The following is a 20494-nucleotide window of genomic DNA, read 5'->3' as shown; positions in this document are numbered from 1 at the left end:
TGGCAGGGCTCGAACCCACGTGCACTGGCGTATGAGGCCAGCGACTATGCCGTTACTCCACGTCCGCTCGCTCGACTTTCACAATTATCTTTAACCGAGTTATTAAACCTTGAAAATAGTTATTTTGGCGTTTTTCAAATTGTAAGTCGCTAATAACTCGACAACAGTCAATTTTAGAGAAAAAAGGCCCAAAGGATCTAAAATAAATTTGTACGAAGTGAAAAAATTATTTTTGCGAATTTGTTTAAAATCATTGTTTATCGCCAAACGTCACTAAAATTATTCATTATTGTACTCATTTGCCCTCATTTTCGGCAGTAAAGTAACACTTTGTTGTATTGAAAGAAGAATGTTACTTTACCTGCCGCGATTATTAATGAAATTAACCGAGATTGAATGTAAGTGGTCAATGGCAGCAATCGACTATTTATTTGAGTGAAATTAAAATTTATTTACTTTAATTAATAAAAAATATTGTACAAAATTTATCTTATTATTAATAAAATTTATGTCAAAAAGTAAAATTCTGTAGTGTTTCGCAATTATATTCATACAAAATAAATCAAAACTTTACAGATTTAGTAATTAGGTAGGTATACAATATTGATAACCTATCGATTAAACATCAAAACAGGCCATCATGCAAAAGTCATATGTCATTACTGTCATACAAATTTTTTATTTCGACTAAAATTAAAAAAAATTCCTCAAAGTTTTAAGTAAGTGTTAATGTTTTTTATGATTGACGATACAATTTTGTACGCACCACCTCAATACTCTTTATCGAATGCGTCTGTTGCTCGCTTCGCTTCCTCTGCTCGTAATATCAGACTCGTTCGATAACGAGCCACTTTACGGACTTGATACATAAATAACTAATAAACAATTTTTCGGCCACGGTACTGCCTGGTACCATCTGTTCGACAGCGAGTATAACCCCTCGTTAATTATAACAGGTAGAATGACAAATGAGGTGTCAAATGAGAGATTAATATCCAAGGATGGTACTAAAAGTGACAAATTTAACCTAGGCCGTCTGTCCGTCCGTCCTCGAATATAACTCCTCCGTCATTATAACAGGTAGATTGACAAATATTCTTCTTCTTCTTTTTGTATAGACATTACTTTGTCTGTTTTTTCAATGTGCCTCTAGTAAGTTGTCGTTTGATCGTTTTCGTGGTCTTCCCACTGAACGTCTTCCTATTGGGGAACCGTCTCTCGCTGTCCTGACTACCCTATTTGTTGTCATTCGACTTATGTGGTCATTCTATTCTATTCTTCTGTTTATTATCCAGTTATTAATGTTATCCACCTTGCATCTCTGTCGTATATCTGTAATTCTAGCTCTGTCCCATAGAGTCTTACTATCGATTTTTCGAAGGGTTTTCATCTCGACTGTTTCGAGCAATCTTTTTGTCCTCTCTGTGTCGGGTTGTGTTTCTGCCGCGTATGTCATTATTGGTCTGATGACTGATTTGTAAATTCTGCCTTTCATTTCTTTTCCGATATGACAAATGAGGTGTCAAATGAAAGCTTATAATCCAAGGATGGTAACATTCATTTTCTTCTTTCATCCATTAAATCCAATATTTCCTCTGTCATCCATCTTTGCTTCCGTGGTCGCTGTTTTGTGAACATTTCACATATGAAAGTGTACTAAAAACAGTGCGAAAAAGTTAAACCCATTTAAAATACATTGTTACTTCAGACACACTTTAAACCCTTCATGCACTGCTATCTATATTTACAATTTTCACACAACAAAACCTTTACATCAGCGGTTCTCAATCTTTTTGAGTCAAGTACCATCTAAAGTTTCTTCTATTATATTTCTATATTTTTAGATTGTATAATCAAGACTTACTATGTACTACTATTTTAAGTTTTTGTGTACCACCGCAAATAATGATATGTACCACCAGTGGTACATGTACCACAGATTGAGAACCGCTGACTTTACATAATATGAGATAGAGTAGATAAAAATAATTTTTGTTAATTTGGTTAACAAAAATTGGTTAAACAATTTTTCGACCGCGGCGCGGTACCGTGTGACACCCTGTGTATTTGTTATAAGGATTGTTATACGGATGTACATATTTCTTTGAGTAAGTTTGGGCCAAAAATCGAATCAGAATAATTTACCTAACGGGGGCGACGTTACAGACTATACTAATAAGTAGTTGAAACGGCCAAAACAAAGAAACGCACACTCATCAAAAATGCACTTGAGATTCTCGTATAATCAACATTTACTGAATCGATTCAGGAAGAGTCAACTCCAACTAGTAAAAGTTGATTTAAATTTTTAAAATCAACTTTTACTGCTCGTTTCAGTTGGAGTTGACTCCAACTAGTTGGAGTCAACTCTAACTGAGAATCAACTTGAACTGTAACATATACATTTTGTATACTGTGTACTATATGCTACACACATCGGCGTACGTTTCACTTTCTGTTTTGACTTAATTTGATTGAAAATGAATCGCACCGCATGGGAAAAGTTATAGCGGACGGACTATATGTATGCTTTCACTTCTAGACTAGTGGAATGACCGCTCACAAGAAGGGTTGTCGGGTCGTTTATGAATAATTATTATGAAAACAATATGCCATTGTAAGCAAGTAATCTATAATAAAAATATTTATTTTTAAATTAATATGAATATTCTAGAGCCTATGCCTGCAATAACCGATAATATAGTACGCGTCGAGACAAATCGTAAATCATAAACGTCTGCGTGGTATTTATGTGATTATCGTTGTCAAAATAAAAAAAGTTGTAAACATTAATATAGGTTTTATATTATAAGTGTGTGGAAGTGACGAAATCCCATATCCTGCGTTATGTGCTTAACAGGTAGCCCAAAAATAACTTTATATTAAGACTTATTTTATTACATTATATAGAAGAGAAGTTATTAGATAATCAAAGTTGCTTTTGTTTTGTTATAATAAATTAATTTATTTATAACAAATTAAAACTACATATTATTTTTTCCAGTTGTAGACTGTTTATTAGATAAACTTACTACAAGTGTACCTTTTAACATTTAAAATACAAATATTCCTATTTGAAAGCTGTATAATTATTTAAACAATCCTTGCGTAAACAAATTAAAAAGTTTTGTTATAATGTATAAATAAATTTATTATGACAAAACAAAAGAAACTTTGACATTTAATGATGCGTTATGGTAGGGAAGCCCAAGCGGGGATTTTTGCAGTTACTCGAGCGCGTCAGATTATTACATGGGGAGAAACCTTGTACCCTGGAAATGTATCTCTACCATATATTGGTTCGTTAAGGGGGACCGAAAAAAATCTATCCTTAGAAAAACTCGAAATCGACAGATTAAGATAAGGTAAGTGAAGTACATGCAAAACAGTGTATATTTAAAAAATCTGACGATTTGAGCGGGGCGTAAGGAAATGGGTGAGCCCCAAGGTTTCAGAAGAAAAAAGTGAATATTTCGCGAAATGAATGACAGATCGAAAAAACTAAAAAACACGTACTCAATATTTTTCAAAAATCTATCGAATGATACCAAACACGATTTCCCACGGAGAGGGGTGGGAGATAAATTTAATATTTTAAATACTAATCCCGCGATATTTCGCGAAATGAACATCAGATCGAAAAACTGAAAAATACACTTATTCAATATTTTTGAAAAATCTATCGAATGGCACCAAACACGATCCCACACGAAGGCGGGGTGGTGGGTTCCTTTAAAATCTTAAATGGGAGCCCCATTTTTTATTGCAGATTTGGATTCCTTACGTAAAAATAAGTAACTTTTATTCGAGACATTTTTTCGAATTATGGATAGATGGCGCTATAATCTGAAAAAACGATTGTTGGAAATGGAAAATTAAATTAAAAATGGACAAGTTCCCACTAAAATGGAAAACTATACTTAACTTTTTTTGGTTGTAGGACCTACTCTTCACAACCCAAGAAGTCCCCAAAGCGCTCGAGTGATTGCACATTTAGCATACTTTGCTCCCCTACCATTAGTTAGGTGGCTCTAGTCAAGTTACTTGGGCACAAAAGTGAAGAAAATTACCCCATTGAAAGCTGAGAAAATGCTTTTTATAAAAGTATACCGATTTTGAACTTTAAGGTTCCATTTTCTCCAACCTGATTTTTGATTGAAATTTTGGTATTTTTGGTATTTTTCACTCGTAATATAAATAGTTTTTATTATTATAATATATGTTATGAGCCTTTTAAAGATATGCAAATTTGTGTGAAAAAAGAGTACCGAAATAAAAAGATAAGGTTTCGAAAATTACCACCCTTGTTGATATCTTCGCCGTACATGCCGGTCAATTTTGTATCTCAGGAACCACTCATTACAATTAAATGTTTTTCTCTTAAAAGTTCCAATACCGGTTTCATAATTTAATTTAATAGTTGCCTAGATATTCTATTTGTTTATAAGCCAAAGCCAAACAATTGTTTATAATTTTAAAATATTCCTGAGGCCGCTTAAATAATCCAATTTCAATTCTGCAAAGTGCATTAGATAGGTATGGGGCCTTTTTATACAAAAATCGTAGTTATTCTTATGGATCACAATTATTGCGGTTATTATAGCGACCGTAAATTGTTAATTAACAATTTAATTGTTGCTGAACTGTTCATTCAATTTTTATCGGCTTCTGTAAATATAATCTACACCAAAAGGGCTTTTATGTCACCAGGTTATTTAATTATTGATAAATAATTACTTACTTAAAATTTTAGTTGAAAATTAAAGATTTTGTTGAAAAAACCCGCATTTCCCGCATAAATACCTTTCCCATTTATTTTGCTACTTAGTCCAGAGTAATATACCTATTACTATTTTAGACTCCCGGATGCTTCCCCCCTTGTATGAAATGGATGATTATTTAGAATGCACACAAGATCCGTATAATAAATACTGCAATATCGAAGCACAACTAGATAGGTCTTCTCTAAGTGAATATTTAAATGAATTTATTGAGGTAAGTGAACCATTTAAAGGACCCCGTACAAACCTTATGGAAAATAGGTCACAGTGGATTTCGTTCATACTTTGGGAAAATACTCTTTGAAGAATTCTGATAAAAAGTTCTCATCGGCACAACTCAATTGTATGAAGGATTTTCAAGATATAGAGGCCCAAACTCGGAAAATTATAAGATTTACGGGGTATTCCAATTCCGTGAGTTACTGGTTATTTGGCAACATGTAGAAGTTTGGATCAAGGAAAAGTACTAGTAGTCTAGGATTTTTTACTGGCTATCCAATGGCGACCTTTACTTTGACCTTGACCTCCAACGGACGCTATCTTCTAGAGTTTCGGGGTTTTTCGGCATTAAATTGATATGAACAGATTACTCATGGGTTTTTGGGATCGCTAAACACGAATATGCCATCAGAATTGCCCTCCGCACAGTGTTCTCAGACCTCCTGAAATTTCAGGAGACCTACTGATGGCGACCCTCGCCTACTGATCTACTGATGGCGTCCTTAAACCTCCTGATGAAGTGATGAAATTCTGAAAATCATCTGGTTTTGTTCCAACTCGATACAAAACCGTTCTTGAATGATTACGAGGATGCGCAGTAACGAAAAATGTGTTACTGCGCAGCATTACTCGTCATTGCGCATGCGCGTAACGATTCAAGAACGGTTTTGTATGGAGTTTTAATTTTTCAGAATTTTATCCTATTTTATTTTTTTTATTTTTATGCTTTAGCCGCCATATAGCGTTGCCACAGCCGTCCCTTACAGATTTTATAGAGTTGCATGCCTACCTATAAACGTAAAAATACTCCACCAACTGATTCTACTGATTTTTCGTGGCGACATCTAGTTGCCAATCTATAAACGTAAAGACTGAAACTACAGAATTCTACCAATTTTTGAGGCGAGCGAGTCTCCTGAAATCTCCTGATCGTTCGTGGCGACACCTCCTGATCCTCAAAAAAGTCATCTGGGAACACTGCCTCCGCATGACGTGGTGGCCAGGGTCACTGCAAGGGGCGTCATCTTCTAGAGTTTCGATAGTTTTCGGCATTTAATTGATGCAAATGAATTACTGGAGGGTTTTTTGAGGTCGTTATACACGAATATGCCACCAGAACCGACTCCCGCAGCACCTGATTTTCAAGATCAATGAAAGGGGCTCCTGGAGTTACAACAATAACGAATATAGATATTGACACAAACCTGCAGATGTTATTTTGATCCCAACCCCTGTAACCTGTCCTTTGTACGTCCTTTATACCGTTTTCAAAGTCAAAAATATTAATAAAATAACTAATTGATGGATTCGACCGTTACTTGATGGAAGTTCATTTTATCTCACAATAAAACACTGAAAAACGTTTGTTTCCTATACTTCCACAAAATTTATTACAACTATGTTATTACTACAGCTGTTTCGGCAAAGTGCCTCTCTCAAGTGATATATTTTACAATGTGTTTGCCTTTTTAAGTCTTTAACTGAAGAGGTTGAGGAGTGGTTTGTCTCGAGTTGGTCATTCAGAATTATATCTGTATTTTTCAATTTATTAATTTCCATTGATTCTAAAAGTGATAGCTTAAGGCCTTTATTTTGAATTCAAAATTTTGCATTCAAAATAAAGGCCTTAAGCTATCACTTTTAGAATCAATGGAAATTAATAAATTGAAAAATACAGATATAATTCTGAATGACCAACTCGAGACAAACAGCTCCCCACTCCTCAACCTCTTCAGTTAAAGACTTAAAAAGGCAAACACATTGTAAAATATATCACTTGAGAAAGGCACTTTGCCGAAACAGCTGTAGTAATAACATAGCTGTAATAAATTTTGTGGAAGTATAGAAAACAAACGTTTTTCAGTGTTTTATTGTGAAATAAAATAACTGTATGGTGCTCTTCAATTGTTTTAATTATTTATAAAAAATATAAACTCAATTTATATCTGACAATGTTTTTCCTTCCTTTATTTTAATATCGAGTTACTACATTCTATTTTGATAGTGGTATTCATCGTGGCCACTAGATACTCCAGAGTCTTTTATCTAAGTCATATTCTTGTTCGGCAACCCTAAAAACACAAGAGTAATCCGCTTGCATCAATTTAGTACCGAAAACTCTCGAAACCCCAGAAGATGACGTGCCTTAGGCACCAGGTACGCCAGTGTCTGTTCTGATGACGTATTTGTGTTTAGAAGTCCCAAAAACTAATGAGTAATACCCATCTGCATCAATTTAATGCCGAAGCCTGTCGAAACTCCAGAAGAAGATCTGCTTTAGACACCAGGTGCTCCGTGGATCGGATATGATATCGAATTCACATTCAGCAATCCCAAAAACCTGTGAGTAATCAGTTTACATTAATTTAGTACCGAAAGCTCTCGAATCTCCAAAGCATGGCGTGCCTTTTGCACCAGGTACTCCGATGTCTGTTCTGATGGGGTATTCGTGTTCAGCAACTCCAAAAACCTATGAGCAATCCGTTTGCATCAATGTAGTACCAAAGACCCTCGAAACTCCATGAGCCCCTTTCATTGACCTTGGAAACCAGGTGCTCCGGGAGTCGGTTCTGGTGGCACATTCGTGCTTAGCGACCTCAAAAAACCCTCCAGTAATTCATTTGCATCAATTAAATGCCGAAAACTATCGAAACTCTAGAAGATGACGTCCCTTGCAGTGGCCCTGGCCACCACGTCATCCGAAGGTCAAATCTGATGAGTAACCTGTTTATATCAATTTGGTGCCTAAAACCCTCGAAGCTCTAGAAGATGACCGTTGAAGGTCAGGGTCAAAGTAAAGGTTGCCATTGGATAGCCAGCAAAAAATCCTATACTACTAGTACTTTTCCTTGATCCAAACTTCTACATGTTGCCAAATAACCAGTAACTCACGGAATTGGAATACCCCGTAAATCTTATAATTTTCCGAGTTTGGGCCTCTATATCTTGAAAATCCTTCATACAATTGAGTTGTGCCCATGAGAACTTTTTATCAGGATGCTTCAAAGAGTATTTTCCCAAAGTATGAACGAAATCCACTGGGACCTATTTTTCCTAAGGTTTGTGCGGGGTCCTTTACGGGATAATATTAATTCCGAAAAATATACAATTTATTTTGCTCAATTTTATTCTATATAATCCTTAGGAAAATAAGAATTTTCTCAGGACACTGAAATATCCAGGTAGCTGACTACTTTTCTAGTTATTATAGACCTGTAAAAAGAAACCCTACCTGTTTCCTACCTCGAGTTCGCGTCCGTTTTTTAATTATTAACAATTTAGTGCAAAAAACGCGATTTGTTCGATTTTTTACACCCCATTAAAAAGCTAAATTGTTGACATAAAATTAACAAAATTTGATTTTTTAGAATATTTAGAAAGCTTTAAAATGCCTTTTTTTGGATGTTAAAAAGTCAATTTGTTGCTAGCTGATTGCAAAATAAATGAAAATCGATATTTGTTAATAACTTTTACTAAATTTAACTTAGAACTTTAGGGTTTCACCCAAAGTAGCTGGGTATTGCGGTTCTTAACAAACTCTCAAAAAATTTGAAACCGATCCATTAATTGTTTTAAAAGTTATTATATTTGTTTATCCCAGAGACCTTTGTTTTGCAATAACCTCAGAGAGAAAATAATAAAGATAGTGCAATACTGCCTACGTCAAATAAAAGTAGAAGAGTGATACTATCAAATTGTATTTTAAAAAAAAGATAAAAAAATTATTTAATATAGTATGTAGTATCATAGCCACCTTTACTTAACAAGCCATGAAGTTGAAACTTGGCAACATCTATTGGTAGACCGATTAATTTTGACAGTTCTCATTTGTTTTTAAATAATTTTCACTGTATTTACAGAGAAACTGAAATATTTTACAATATTTCGTGCTCCAAATTATAAAGAACATTAAAATGTATTGGTCTGGATCCCGCGTATGAAAAAAAAGTTGATTAATAGCAAGCTGAAAATTTGTTAATAGCTTAAGGGTGACTAGTCGGACAAACTTTGATATATGGGATCACTGGAACAGGGGAAGTTTTAATGGTGGAACAGGTTAAAAATTTGGAACGGTCAGACCACGAAAACGGCACATGTATTTTGTCCGACAGAATAGACTTAAACTCTCCGAAGAGAGATTAAACTCTCATGCAAAAATCAGACTGCTATTTATCACCAAATGGGCGCTTTAATGAGTGGCACATGTAGAATATGTCAAATGACAGGAATTATGACAGGTGATAAATAGCACTCTGATTTTTGCATGAGAGTTTAATCTCTGTTCGGAGAGTTTAAGTCTATTCTGTCGGACAAAATAAATGTGCCGTTTTCGTGGTCTGGCCGTTCCAAATTTTTAACCTGTTCCACAATTAAAACTGCCCCAGTTCCAGTGTTCCCATATATCAAAGTTTATCCGTCTAGACACCCTTAAGCTATTAACAAATTTTCAGCTTGCTATTAATCAACTTTTTTTTCATACGCGGGATCCAGACCTATAAGCTATTAAGATGATTTTAGTTCAATTTAATATATTTTTATATAAACTTGCGTGCATATAGAAACCCGTCCATTTAAAATTTTTGTTAACCTTAATGTCTTATATTTCCTAAACAAGTTGGCAGATTTAAGTGATTTTTTAATATGTTATAGCCTAATTCTTTAACAATACCGCTGTAATAATATTGTTGCTAACCAGTTAAATTTTTATGGTGTACCGGGCATTTATAAAATACTGAAATTAAAACCCAACTATAGACTCCGGTTTTCTTAACATTCTGTTTTTTTGATTAATTCGCTTATGATGAAAGGGTTGCCAATGCGAGTCCATTATACAATTGGATATAGTAATTGAGTCAATACTCGCAATCTTTAGTTTGTATTTTTACTAGTTGTTATATAATCATGGGGCAACCGGTTTCGAGTCTTACAATATATGAATCATCATCAGGCCCAGTACAAAAAGTCTTCTCAATACAAACTGCAAGATAACAGCCATTGAAACAGTTCCACAGCTAAAGATGTACCTGGAAGTCACCAGCCCCATAAGAAGAGTTGTCCAATCAAACAGCCCTTAGTCTCTTAAATGGTTAGTTATGTTCAATTTGGAACCTGGCAAAAGCGCACAACCTCAAATATGACATAAAAAATAACAAAAAGTCTCTGGCAACCAAAAAACAATTTTTTAAAATTTTTGCATGTGAAATTTTGTGAGTGATGTCCCATTATTAAATTATTAAATGTTTTTACATTTCTTCAAAATAAAACATACAAAAACAACTGCTAAATCAGACAAAAACAACTGTTGATGATAGATAACATACACCACTGGGAACACAGAAAAACATTTTTTGCCAGGTTCCAAATTGTACATAACTAACAATTTAAGAGACTAAGGCCTGTTTGATTGGTCAACTCTTCTTATGGGGCTGGTGACTTCCAGGTACATCTTTAGCTGTGGAACAGTTTCAATGGCTGTTATCTTGTAGTTTGTATTGAGAAGACTTTTTGTACTGGGCCTGATGATGAGTCATATATTGTAAGACTCGAAACCGGTTGTCCCATGATTATACAGGGTGTCCCGAAAAGATTGGTCATAAATTGTACCACATATTCTGGGGTCAAAAAGAGTTCGATTGAACCTAACTTACCTTAGTACAAATATGCTCATAAAAAAAGTTACAGCCTTTTGAATTTACAAAATGAAAATCGATTTTTTTTAATATATCGAAAACTATTAGAGATTTTTTATTGAAAATGGACATGTATCATTCTTATTGCAGGAACATCTTAAAACAAAATTATAGTGAAATTTGTCTACCCTATAAAAATTTTATGGGGGTTTTGTTCCCTTAAACCCCCCCGAACTTTTGTGTACGTTATAATTAATTCATTATTGTGGTACCATTCGTTAAACACAACGTTTTTAAAACTTTTCTGCCTCTTAGTATTTTTTCGATAAGCCAGTTTTTATCGAGATGCGGCTTCTTTTTTAATATATTTACATAAAAATTTTATGGGGGCTTTGTTCCTTTAAACCCCCCAAATATCTGTGTACGTTCCAATTAAATTATTATTGTGGTATCATTAGTTTAACATAGTATTTTTAAAACATTTTTGTCTCTTAGTCTTTTTTTGACAAGTCACCTTTTATCGAGATGTGGCTTCTTTTTCAAAATATACCTAAAAATGTAAATTATAAATAAATTTTCAGATTATTACCAAGTCTCCATAATCGTACTTAGCCATATACAAATATGTGGTGGATTTGACAAATATTCAAAATATCTCGATAAAAACTGACTTTTCGAAAAAGTACTGAGAGGCAAAAAAGTTTTAAAAACATTTTGTTTAACTAACGGTATCACAATAATGAATTAATTAGAACGTACACAAAAGTTTGGGGGGGTTTAAGGGAACAAAACCCTCATAAAATTTTTATGGGGTAGACAAACTTCACTATAATTTTGTTTTAAGATGTTCCTCCCATAAGAATGATACAAGTCTATTTTCAATAAAAAATCTCTAAGAGTTTTCGATATATGAAAAAAAAAATCGATTTTCATTTTGTAACTTCAAAGGGTTGTAACTTTTTTTGTGTGCACTATTGTAAATAGGTAAATGAGGTTCAATCAACCTATTTTTAACCCTAGAATCTGTGGTATAATTTATGACCAATCTTTTCGGGACACCCTGTATAACAACTAATAAAAATACAAACTAAAGATTGCGAGTATTGACTCAATTACTATATCCGATTGTAATTCGCTTATGTTTAACAACTAGATTTGTTCTTTATCAATTCAGGGTGTTTCTAAATAAGTGCGACAAACTTTAAGGGGAAAGGAACAAAATGCAAAATGTTGACGCCTGTATTTTAAATGTAATCATATTTTTCGAATTCTGAGAAAACTGATAAGTGTTTTTGAAAAATTTAAACGCAGAATAAAAGATTACTTTATTATCGAGGGCCAAAAGTCCCTTATATTGAATAAAAAGTTTTTTTTAATGACATATTTGAAACTAAAAATCACACTAAATTTTCTCAGTTTTTCACCCCTGTAACTTATTAAAATAAACATAGAAGTTTTCAGGGACTTTGGGCCCTCGGTCCTAATGTAATCTTTCACTCTGCATTTAAATTTTTGAAAAATACTTATTAGTTTTCTTACGATTCGAAAAAAATTAATCCCGTTTATATTCTTGTTATTGTTTTTTTTTTGTATAATAAACGTTACTTACAAGGAATTACTTTTAATATTATTTTGTACAAACTTCTAATTAATAATATTTTCTTGTTCGACTCAAAAAATACTATAAATTTTACCAGAATTTGTACTTTAAAATCGTAGTTTCGAAAGCGGTAGTCCGAAAGTCAGACTACCGACGTCATCAATTGCGACGTTGCCTTTTTCTCTTCATGGCTTGTAATTTAAGGGTGGCTATGGTAGTATACATATTTTTTATACATTCGAAAAGCCAGTACTTTAACACGAACTGTCAAATACAAAACTTTAGCCTAGGTTCATTTGGGCCTAAGTTAACCATGTGTTTTTTTAATTCACAGCTTATTTGTTTATAATAATTAAGGAATCTCATTGTTAAAGTTATTAACCAATAACGATTTTCACTTATTTTTCAGTTTGCGAAGCAACAAATTAACTTCTTAATTTTCAAAAATCGGCTTTTTGAAGGTTTTTTAAAGTTCTTTAAAATTCAGTTTTGTATCAACTATTTAGCTTTTTAACACATTAATCGCCACTTTAAATTTTTTGTTTTTGCCTTCAGGGTCTACATTCAGAATCTCAATGTTAATGTGAATTATATTTAACTCACAGAACGTCTCGGCCAAACAGGGTGTGAGTTAAATACGTGGCGTTCTCAAGTGGCGTAAACTCACGTGGCGTTCAATGTGTTACTGGACTACAAAAAATCGAAAAATCGAGTTTTTTGCACTAAATTGTTAATAATTGAAAAACGGATACGAACTCTAGGCAGGAAACAGGTAATGTTTCATCCTATAGGTCTACGATGACTAAACAAGTTGTCAGCTACCTTGATATTTTAGTGTCCCGAACATGGTCAATCTCTTGCTTATTTCCTTGAACTACTTGTTTAACATCCTAATTTATCACTTTTCAGATAAATCAAAACAAATCCATAAACGTAAATCGACTACGTACAAAATTAAGGTTAACTAACTAAGAAAAAATGTGGCGTAAAAGTTACTAATCTTTAATTTCCATACAATAACTATTCTCCTCCTTCTCTTTTTCTATTACATATTGCTACAAGAAACCTTCGTAAAGATCTAGCTCTGCTATGAGTTGCTTCCCTTTAACCCGGCACCTGCCACGTGGCTTTGCAAGGCGCCAACTGCCACATGGGGTGCTCACAGCACCCTTTAAAAATTTTGTGTGATCTACTTGTTTAAAAAACAAAATAATGTGTTGAGTGACACAAGAATATAAATAAACATGTTTTATTAACTTATTAGCCACTAATGTGGTATAAAAGTTAAAAAATAAAATGAAAAAGGTATTAAAAGCAAATTAGCAAGTACCAAGCCATAATAAATGAAGTCAAGTAAAATATCTAAAAAAATTAAGATTTAGTGAGTATAGAATTTATATTAATAATTTAAATCAGTTATTTCAATAAAAAATGTAAATTTGACCTGTTTATCAAAAATACAAAAAAAAAATTAAAACTTAAAGTGCCAGATGATGACACCCCAATTCGACTTTAGAGCTATATGTTCAGAATGACACTAAATAACCACTTCAAACAAATATTATAGAAAGCTACTATGACGCACAGCTCGGTTACCAAACTTGAAATACCAAATATTTGATAAACATGTGTTATGGAGTGCTGGTAGCACCCCACGTGGCAGGTGCCGGGTTAAGGCTGATTTATCTTACAAAAAGGACGTGGACGGCACATCTGTCTTATGGGGCACGTTGAAGAATGGTGTGATATGAAAAACATGGAATAGTTTATATTACAACAAAACGGGGCGACAACGGGAACGTGCTCTGTCTATTGTTCTACGTACCGTTCACGTCTCCTCGTAAGATAAATCAGCCTTTACTCATTAGTGAGTGGTAAATTATCAGTCGGCGAAACCGTTGACAAGTAGGCAGGCGGCTTTTTAGAAAATTCTTGATCACTTCCAAAATGAGTATACTAATAATATACTGGACGCGAATTTACAAAACCTATACTATTTCAGTCATGGTGCGACTGAATTCGAGTAGGTTTTTATGCAGAATATTAGTTACATAGCCTATGCTATTTCGGTCCAGAAATTAACTGTATCGGTGTAGGATTTGTAAGCGAAATTTTTGATTATTATTGAGCAAATGTCTATACTGTTTCAGTCATGTAAGTAAAACTAATCAAATATTTACTAAGTGGATTTATTATTATATATATCATAAAATTTAGATATGTTTTGAAAATTGAAATGAATAATATATATTTGGATAATACTAAAAATTAAAAACAAATTAATAATTACTAATATACGAATATATACAGTATGTCCCTGTAAGTTGGAACCACATGGAAAACTTTTTTATTATTGATTTTACGAAAAAAAAGAAACATATTCTTCATAAAAAGTCTGCATGGTCTAAAACCGAAGATGCAATCATCTGATATTACTTTTGCATTATTACATCTAGTATTACTAGTAAGTTTTATTAATAATATATGAGAAATGTCAAAAAACATGAATTTTTGTTAAGAGTAAAGTACCTTTAGAGAAAAAATTTCTTTTTCAATTAGGAGAATGTAGTTGCATATTAGAAAATTATTTTTAAGTCCAAACAAATTTTCGTAATAACAATTTTCAATCTTGTGAAATATATAAAGGTACTTTTCTCTTGAGACAAATTAATATTTTTTGACATCCCTCGTATACTATTGAAAAAGCTTGATATCAGATGATTGCATCTTCGGTTTTAGACCATGCAGAACTTTTTATGAAAAATATATTTTTTATCGTAAAATCAATAATAAAAAAATTTCCATATGGTTCCAACTTACAGGGATATACTCTATATATTCGTACATTAGTAATTATTCATTTGTTTTTAATGTTTAATATTATCCAAATATATATTATTAATTTTAATTTTCAAAACGTATCTAAATTTTATGATATAATCATAAATCCACTTAGTAAATATTTGATTAGTTTTACTTACATGACTGAAACAGTATAGACATTTGCTCAATAATAATAAAATAATTCGCTTACAAATCCTACACCGATACAGTTAATTTCTGGACAGAAATAGCATAGGATATATGTAACTAATATTCTGCATAAAAAACCTACTCGAATTCAGTCGCCCCCATGACTGAAATAGTATAGGTTTTTAAATTCGCTTACTGGACACCTCTGAGGTAGAATATTTGGTAGAAGAATATTCACCTTCCAGTTCTGAAACTAATAAATGATTGTGCTTTTAATTTAATGTTTCTTATAATATGTAATCACTGAGGAAAATTTATATCATGGTCGTTTGTTTTTATTTTAATTTACATGTATTTTTTTCTTTTAAGTTCTTTTTCTTTAAGTTTTCTGTTATGTGTATTTTTATTTTCTGTTGTTTTTAGATATTTTACAAATGGTTTCCTTTTAAAATTAATAATTTACTTTTATTTCTTTGTCAGTCGTATTAGAAAAATATTTTCCTTTTATATTTATAAATGCAAGTAGTGCAGAAATTTTAGATCATTCTATATAATTTCTCATCTGCAAACGATACCGAAATTCCATAAAATCAGTAAAATCAGTAAAATCATACCCTGGAGATGATGTGAGATCAGATCACAACCCAGTTGTAGGAAGGTTTAGAATTAATCTAAAGAAGCCTGTGGTTAAAATTAAAGTAGAGACGATACAAGTATCTCGTTTGAGAGATCCATCAACAAAAGAGCAAGTCACAATAAAAATTAAAGAGAAGCTCACCAAAATAGAAATAATTCCTACTGAAGATGCGAACAGGAAATGGCACATGTTAAAAGATGCTCTTATTCGTACATGTGAGACAACACTAACACCTAAACTAATTAAGAATAAAAATGAATGGATAACCGAGGAGATTCTAGATCTCATGGAAGCAAGGCGATCTTATAAAACCAAAGACAAAAACATGTATAATATTATACACACAGAAATAAGGAGAAAGATCAGAGAGGCAAAGGAAAGATGGTATAGTGACAGATGCGCAGAGATTAAACAGTTGGTAGAGAAACATGATAACTTAAACATTAGACCAGGGCATTTAGTACTAAAAACACCCGAATAAATAAATTTTTAAATATAGTCTGGGCTGATTATCGGAGAATAGGCCATTTTTGGGAAAAGTTATTTACCAGCAATTTTATTGCTGGAATCGAAGTATAAGATCCTATATATTAATAATATAGGTATGCAAAGTCCTCAGATAGTGTGCTACTTTTTTTTATAAACAAAATGGCGCCCGAAAATCGTGTTTTTTCAATTATTGCTCTAGAACTCCGAAGATTTTAACTTTACAACAAAAACACTCAAATAAAAATTCACCATGATTAAATTTTGCATAGAGACGTGTTTTTCGCGATCTGCTCCGACGAAAATTTTCCTCGGAAAATGCGGGTTTTCCCAACAAAATCTTTAATTTTCAAGTAAAGTTTTAGATAAGTAATTATTCACCAATAATTAAATAATTTGGTGACTTAAAAGCCTTCTTGGTTTAGATTATAGTTCCAGAAGCTGGTGAAAATTAAACGAATATTTTAGCAACAATTCAATTGTTAATTAATAATTTACGGTGGCAATAATAACCAAAATAATTATGATGCACTGATCAAAATTTTGAAATCTTATAAAGATGAGATGCCTATTTTACATTTTGTCGACAAAATATAAATTTTTTATTTTTTTGCATAATCTTTAAATGTTAAAAAAAATAGTTATAAACAAATTGGCGTTTCTCAGAAAGTTTTTATTATATTATAATTTAAAAAAATAGCTAAAATGCGCATTTCAAATATCTTGAAAATGAATGCTTTAAAACTTTTTGCAACCATTTGCAAAAAAGTTATAAAACAGCAAAATAAACATACGATTACTACGGTGTTAATAATTTTTTTTAATTCTTTCAAAGCGTAGAAGTGAGTTTAAAGTACAAGCTAATTATTTATAAAACAATATCGATTATCAGCTTAATGGTTATATTTTAATTAAAGATTATATATATATTTTTTTGTAATTTACACGCGCGAAAGTAGAATAATACAGTACCATAGCTACCCGCCCACATACATAACTCGCGCGAGTTTAAGCGTGTCAGTCGCTTCGAGTGAACATTTTATCTCCGGCTCTGTATCAAGCCTACTTTCGCGCTAAAAATTACAAAAAAAGTATTTTTAATCTTTGATTGAAGTATAACCATTGCACTAATTTTTGACATTCTTTGTGAGTAATAAGATTGTACCATAGACTCACTTTTAAGCTTTGAAACAATTAAAACAAATTATAAACAATGGAGATCGTATATTTATTTTGCTGTTTCCTAACTTTTTTGCAAATGGTTGGAAAATTTTTTTAAAGCATTCATTTTCAAGACCTATGAAATACGCATTTTTAGTATTTTTTAAAATTAGAATATAATAAAAAATTTCTAAGAAAGGTTAATTTGTTTATAACAATTTTTTTTAAAACATTTAAAGATTATGCAAGAAAATGAAAAATTTATATTTTGTCGACAAAATATTAAATAGGCATCACACCTTTATAATCTTTCTAAGTTTGATCAATGTCTCATGATTATTTTGGTTGTTATTGCGACTGTAAATTGTTAATTAACAATTGAATTGTTGCTAAAATATTCGTTTTATTTTAACCGGCTTCTGAATTTATAATCTATACCAAGAAAGCTTTTATTTCACCAAGCTATATAATTATTGATAAATAATTACTGGCTTAAAAAATTTATTTGAAAATTCGAGATTTTGTTGGGAAAACCCACATTTTCCGAGGAAAATTTTCGTCGGAGCAAATCGGGAAAAACATGCCTCTATGTAGAATTAAATTGGGGTGAATTTTTATTTGAGTATTTTTGGTGTAAAGTTAAAATCTTCGGAGTTATAGAGCAATAATTGAAAAAAATACGATTTGTCGGCGCCATTTTGTTTATAAAAAAAGTAGCACACTATCTGTGGACTTTGCATACCTATATTAATAATATATAAGATCTTATAACTCGATTAAAGCAATAAAATTGCTGGTAAATAACCTTTCTTTGTACTTTACTAATTAGACCAACGTATTATAACTATTTTTTTTTAAATTTAAAGATTATGCAAAAAAAAGAAAAATTTATATATTGTTGATAAAATATTAAACAAGCATCTCATCTTTATAATATTTATAAGTTTGATCAATGTATCATGATTATTTTGGTTATTATTGCGATCGTAAATTGTTAATTAACAATTGAATTGTTGCTAAAATATTCTTTTAATTTTCACCGGCTTCTGGAATTACAATCTATACCAAGAAATCTTTGATGTCACTAAGTTATTTAATTATTGATTAATAATTACTTATCTAAAACTTTATTTGAAAATTATAGATTTTGTTAGGAAAACCCGCATTTTCCGAGGAAAATTTTCGTCGGAGCAAATCGTGAAAAATATATCTCCATGCAGAATTTATTTGCGGTGAATTTTTATTTGGGTGTTTTTGTTGTAAAGTTAAAATCTTCGGAGTTATAGAGCAATAATTGAAAAAAATACTATGTGTCGGCGCCATTTTGTTTATAAAAAAAGTAGCACACTATCTGCGGACTTTGCATACCTATATTATTAATATATAGGATCTTATAATTCGATTCCAGCAATAAAATTGCTAGTAAATAACTTTTCCATGAATTTTGCTAATTAGCACAGAGTAATACGGCACCTAGGGACTTGCAGTTTTTTGCATTATGTTCAGGATGACGTCAGGAAAAAAGTCTAATATTCAAAAATGGGTGAAAATGCATAATTGCACTGTAAAGTGCATAAAATGTATCCAAAATTGCATAAGTATAAAAATAAAGTCAAAATCTGTATACTAAGGAACAAAATTTATTATTTGGGGGGTTTTTGGGGCCACTGAATACCATTACGCCATCAGAACTGATCCCCGGATCATGGTGCCCAAGGTCACGGCAAGAGACGTCGTCTTCTGGAGTTTCAATTGTTTTCGGCATTAAATCGATTCAAACGGATTACTCACGGGTTTTAGGGGTCGCTAAATACGAATACGATATCAGACTTGACATCCGGAATACCTGGTGCCCAGGGTCGCTACTAAGGCACGTCATCTTCTAGAGTTTCGAGGGATTTAGGCACTAAATTGATGTATCTAGACTACTCGGGGGGTTTTCAGGTGGTTAAACACGAAGATGCCATCAGGACACACCTTAGGATCACCTGGTGCCCAAGGCCACTCTAAAAGACGTCGTCTTCTGGAGTTTCGAGGGCTTTCGGTATCAAATTGATACAAACGGACTACTTGCGGGTTTTTGAGGTCGTTAAACACGAATATGCCATCAACACCGACTACCTGTGCACCTGGAGCCCAAGCTCACTGCAAGGGGCATCCCCTTCTGGAGTTTGAGAGATTTCGGCATTGAATTGATAAAAATGGCTTATTCGAATTTTTTTGAGTCGTTAAACATAAATATGCCATCAGAATGGACCTCTCGATCACCTAGTGCCCAAGGTCACTACAAAGGACGTCATATTCTGGAGTTTTGAGGGATTTCGGTATTAAATTGATGCAAACGGATTACTTACGTGTTTTGGAGTTAGTAAACACGAATATGATATCAGAATTGAACTCCGGAGTATGTGGTGACCAGGATCACTACTAGGGCACGTCATATTCTGAAATTTCGAGGGTTTTCGGCATAAAATGAATGCAAATGGATTACTCGGGGGTTTTTTGGTTATATTTCACGAATATGCCATTAGAACAGACCCACGGAGCACCTGGTGCCCATGGTAACTGCAAGGGGCGTCATCTTCTGGAGTTTCGAGAAATTTCTGTAAGTTTCCATTTCTGGAGTTTCTGTAACAACTGAAAATAGTGTTCTTCCATACAGGAGATATATATGCCATCCTTCAAGCATTAAAGTGGTTATCCAGCCAAACTAAACCAGGAACACTGCAGTATGTACTTATTCGATGCCCTCCATCGACTCAATTATAAATATATATTCCCAACATCCATCAGTTCACGCCATACACGAAGCAACAAACTATCTAATTTCTTCTGGAACAAAAATAAAACATTAATCTGGACTCCTTCACATGTTGGAATTTCAGGCAATGAGACCGCCGATACTGCTGCAAAGAAAGCAATTACAGCCAAATCAGACATCAAATCCGTTCAACTCGCATCAGATCTAAAACCACTTTTCAGGTCCCAAATCAGAAAATACTGGCAA

At 32.7% G+C, this 20494-nt stretch overlaps 1 protein-coding gene across 4 annotated transcripts in view; it reads left to right on the top strand.

Annotated features, from left to right (window-relative positions):
• The window catches only part of LOC114341083 (O-acyltransferase like protein), a 134854-nt gene that overhangs the window by 16797 nt on the left and 97563 nt on the right, over positions 1-20494 (top strand). For 3 of the 4 annotated variants that reach the window (XM_050649799.1, XM_028291864.2, XM_028291866.2), the window contains exon 2: positions 4859-4995. In XM_050649799.1, the coding sequence (XP_050505756.1) occupies positions 4867-4995 (129 nt within the window). In that variant the 5' untranslated portion in view covers positions 4859-4866. Of the gene's footprint in view, positions 1-2766; positions 2861-4858; positions 4996-20494 lie in introns of those variants that run through there. The other variant, XM_028291865.2, reaches the window with a different exon arrangement.

The sequence above is a fragment of the Diabrotica virgifera genome, chromosome 4 (assembly GCF_917563875.1).
Source record: "Diabrotica virgifera virgifera chromosome 4, PGI_DIABVI_V3a".
NCBI lineage: Eukaryota > Metazoa > Arthropoda > Insecta > Coleoptera > Chrysomelidae > Diabrotica > Diabrotica virgifera.
This window is presented reverse-complemented; position numbering and strand designations above follow the sequence as displayed.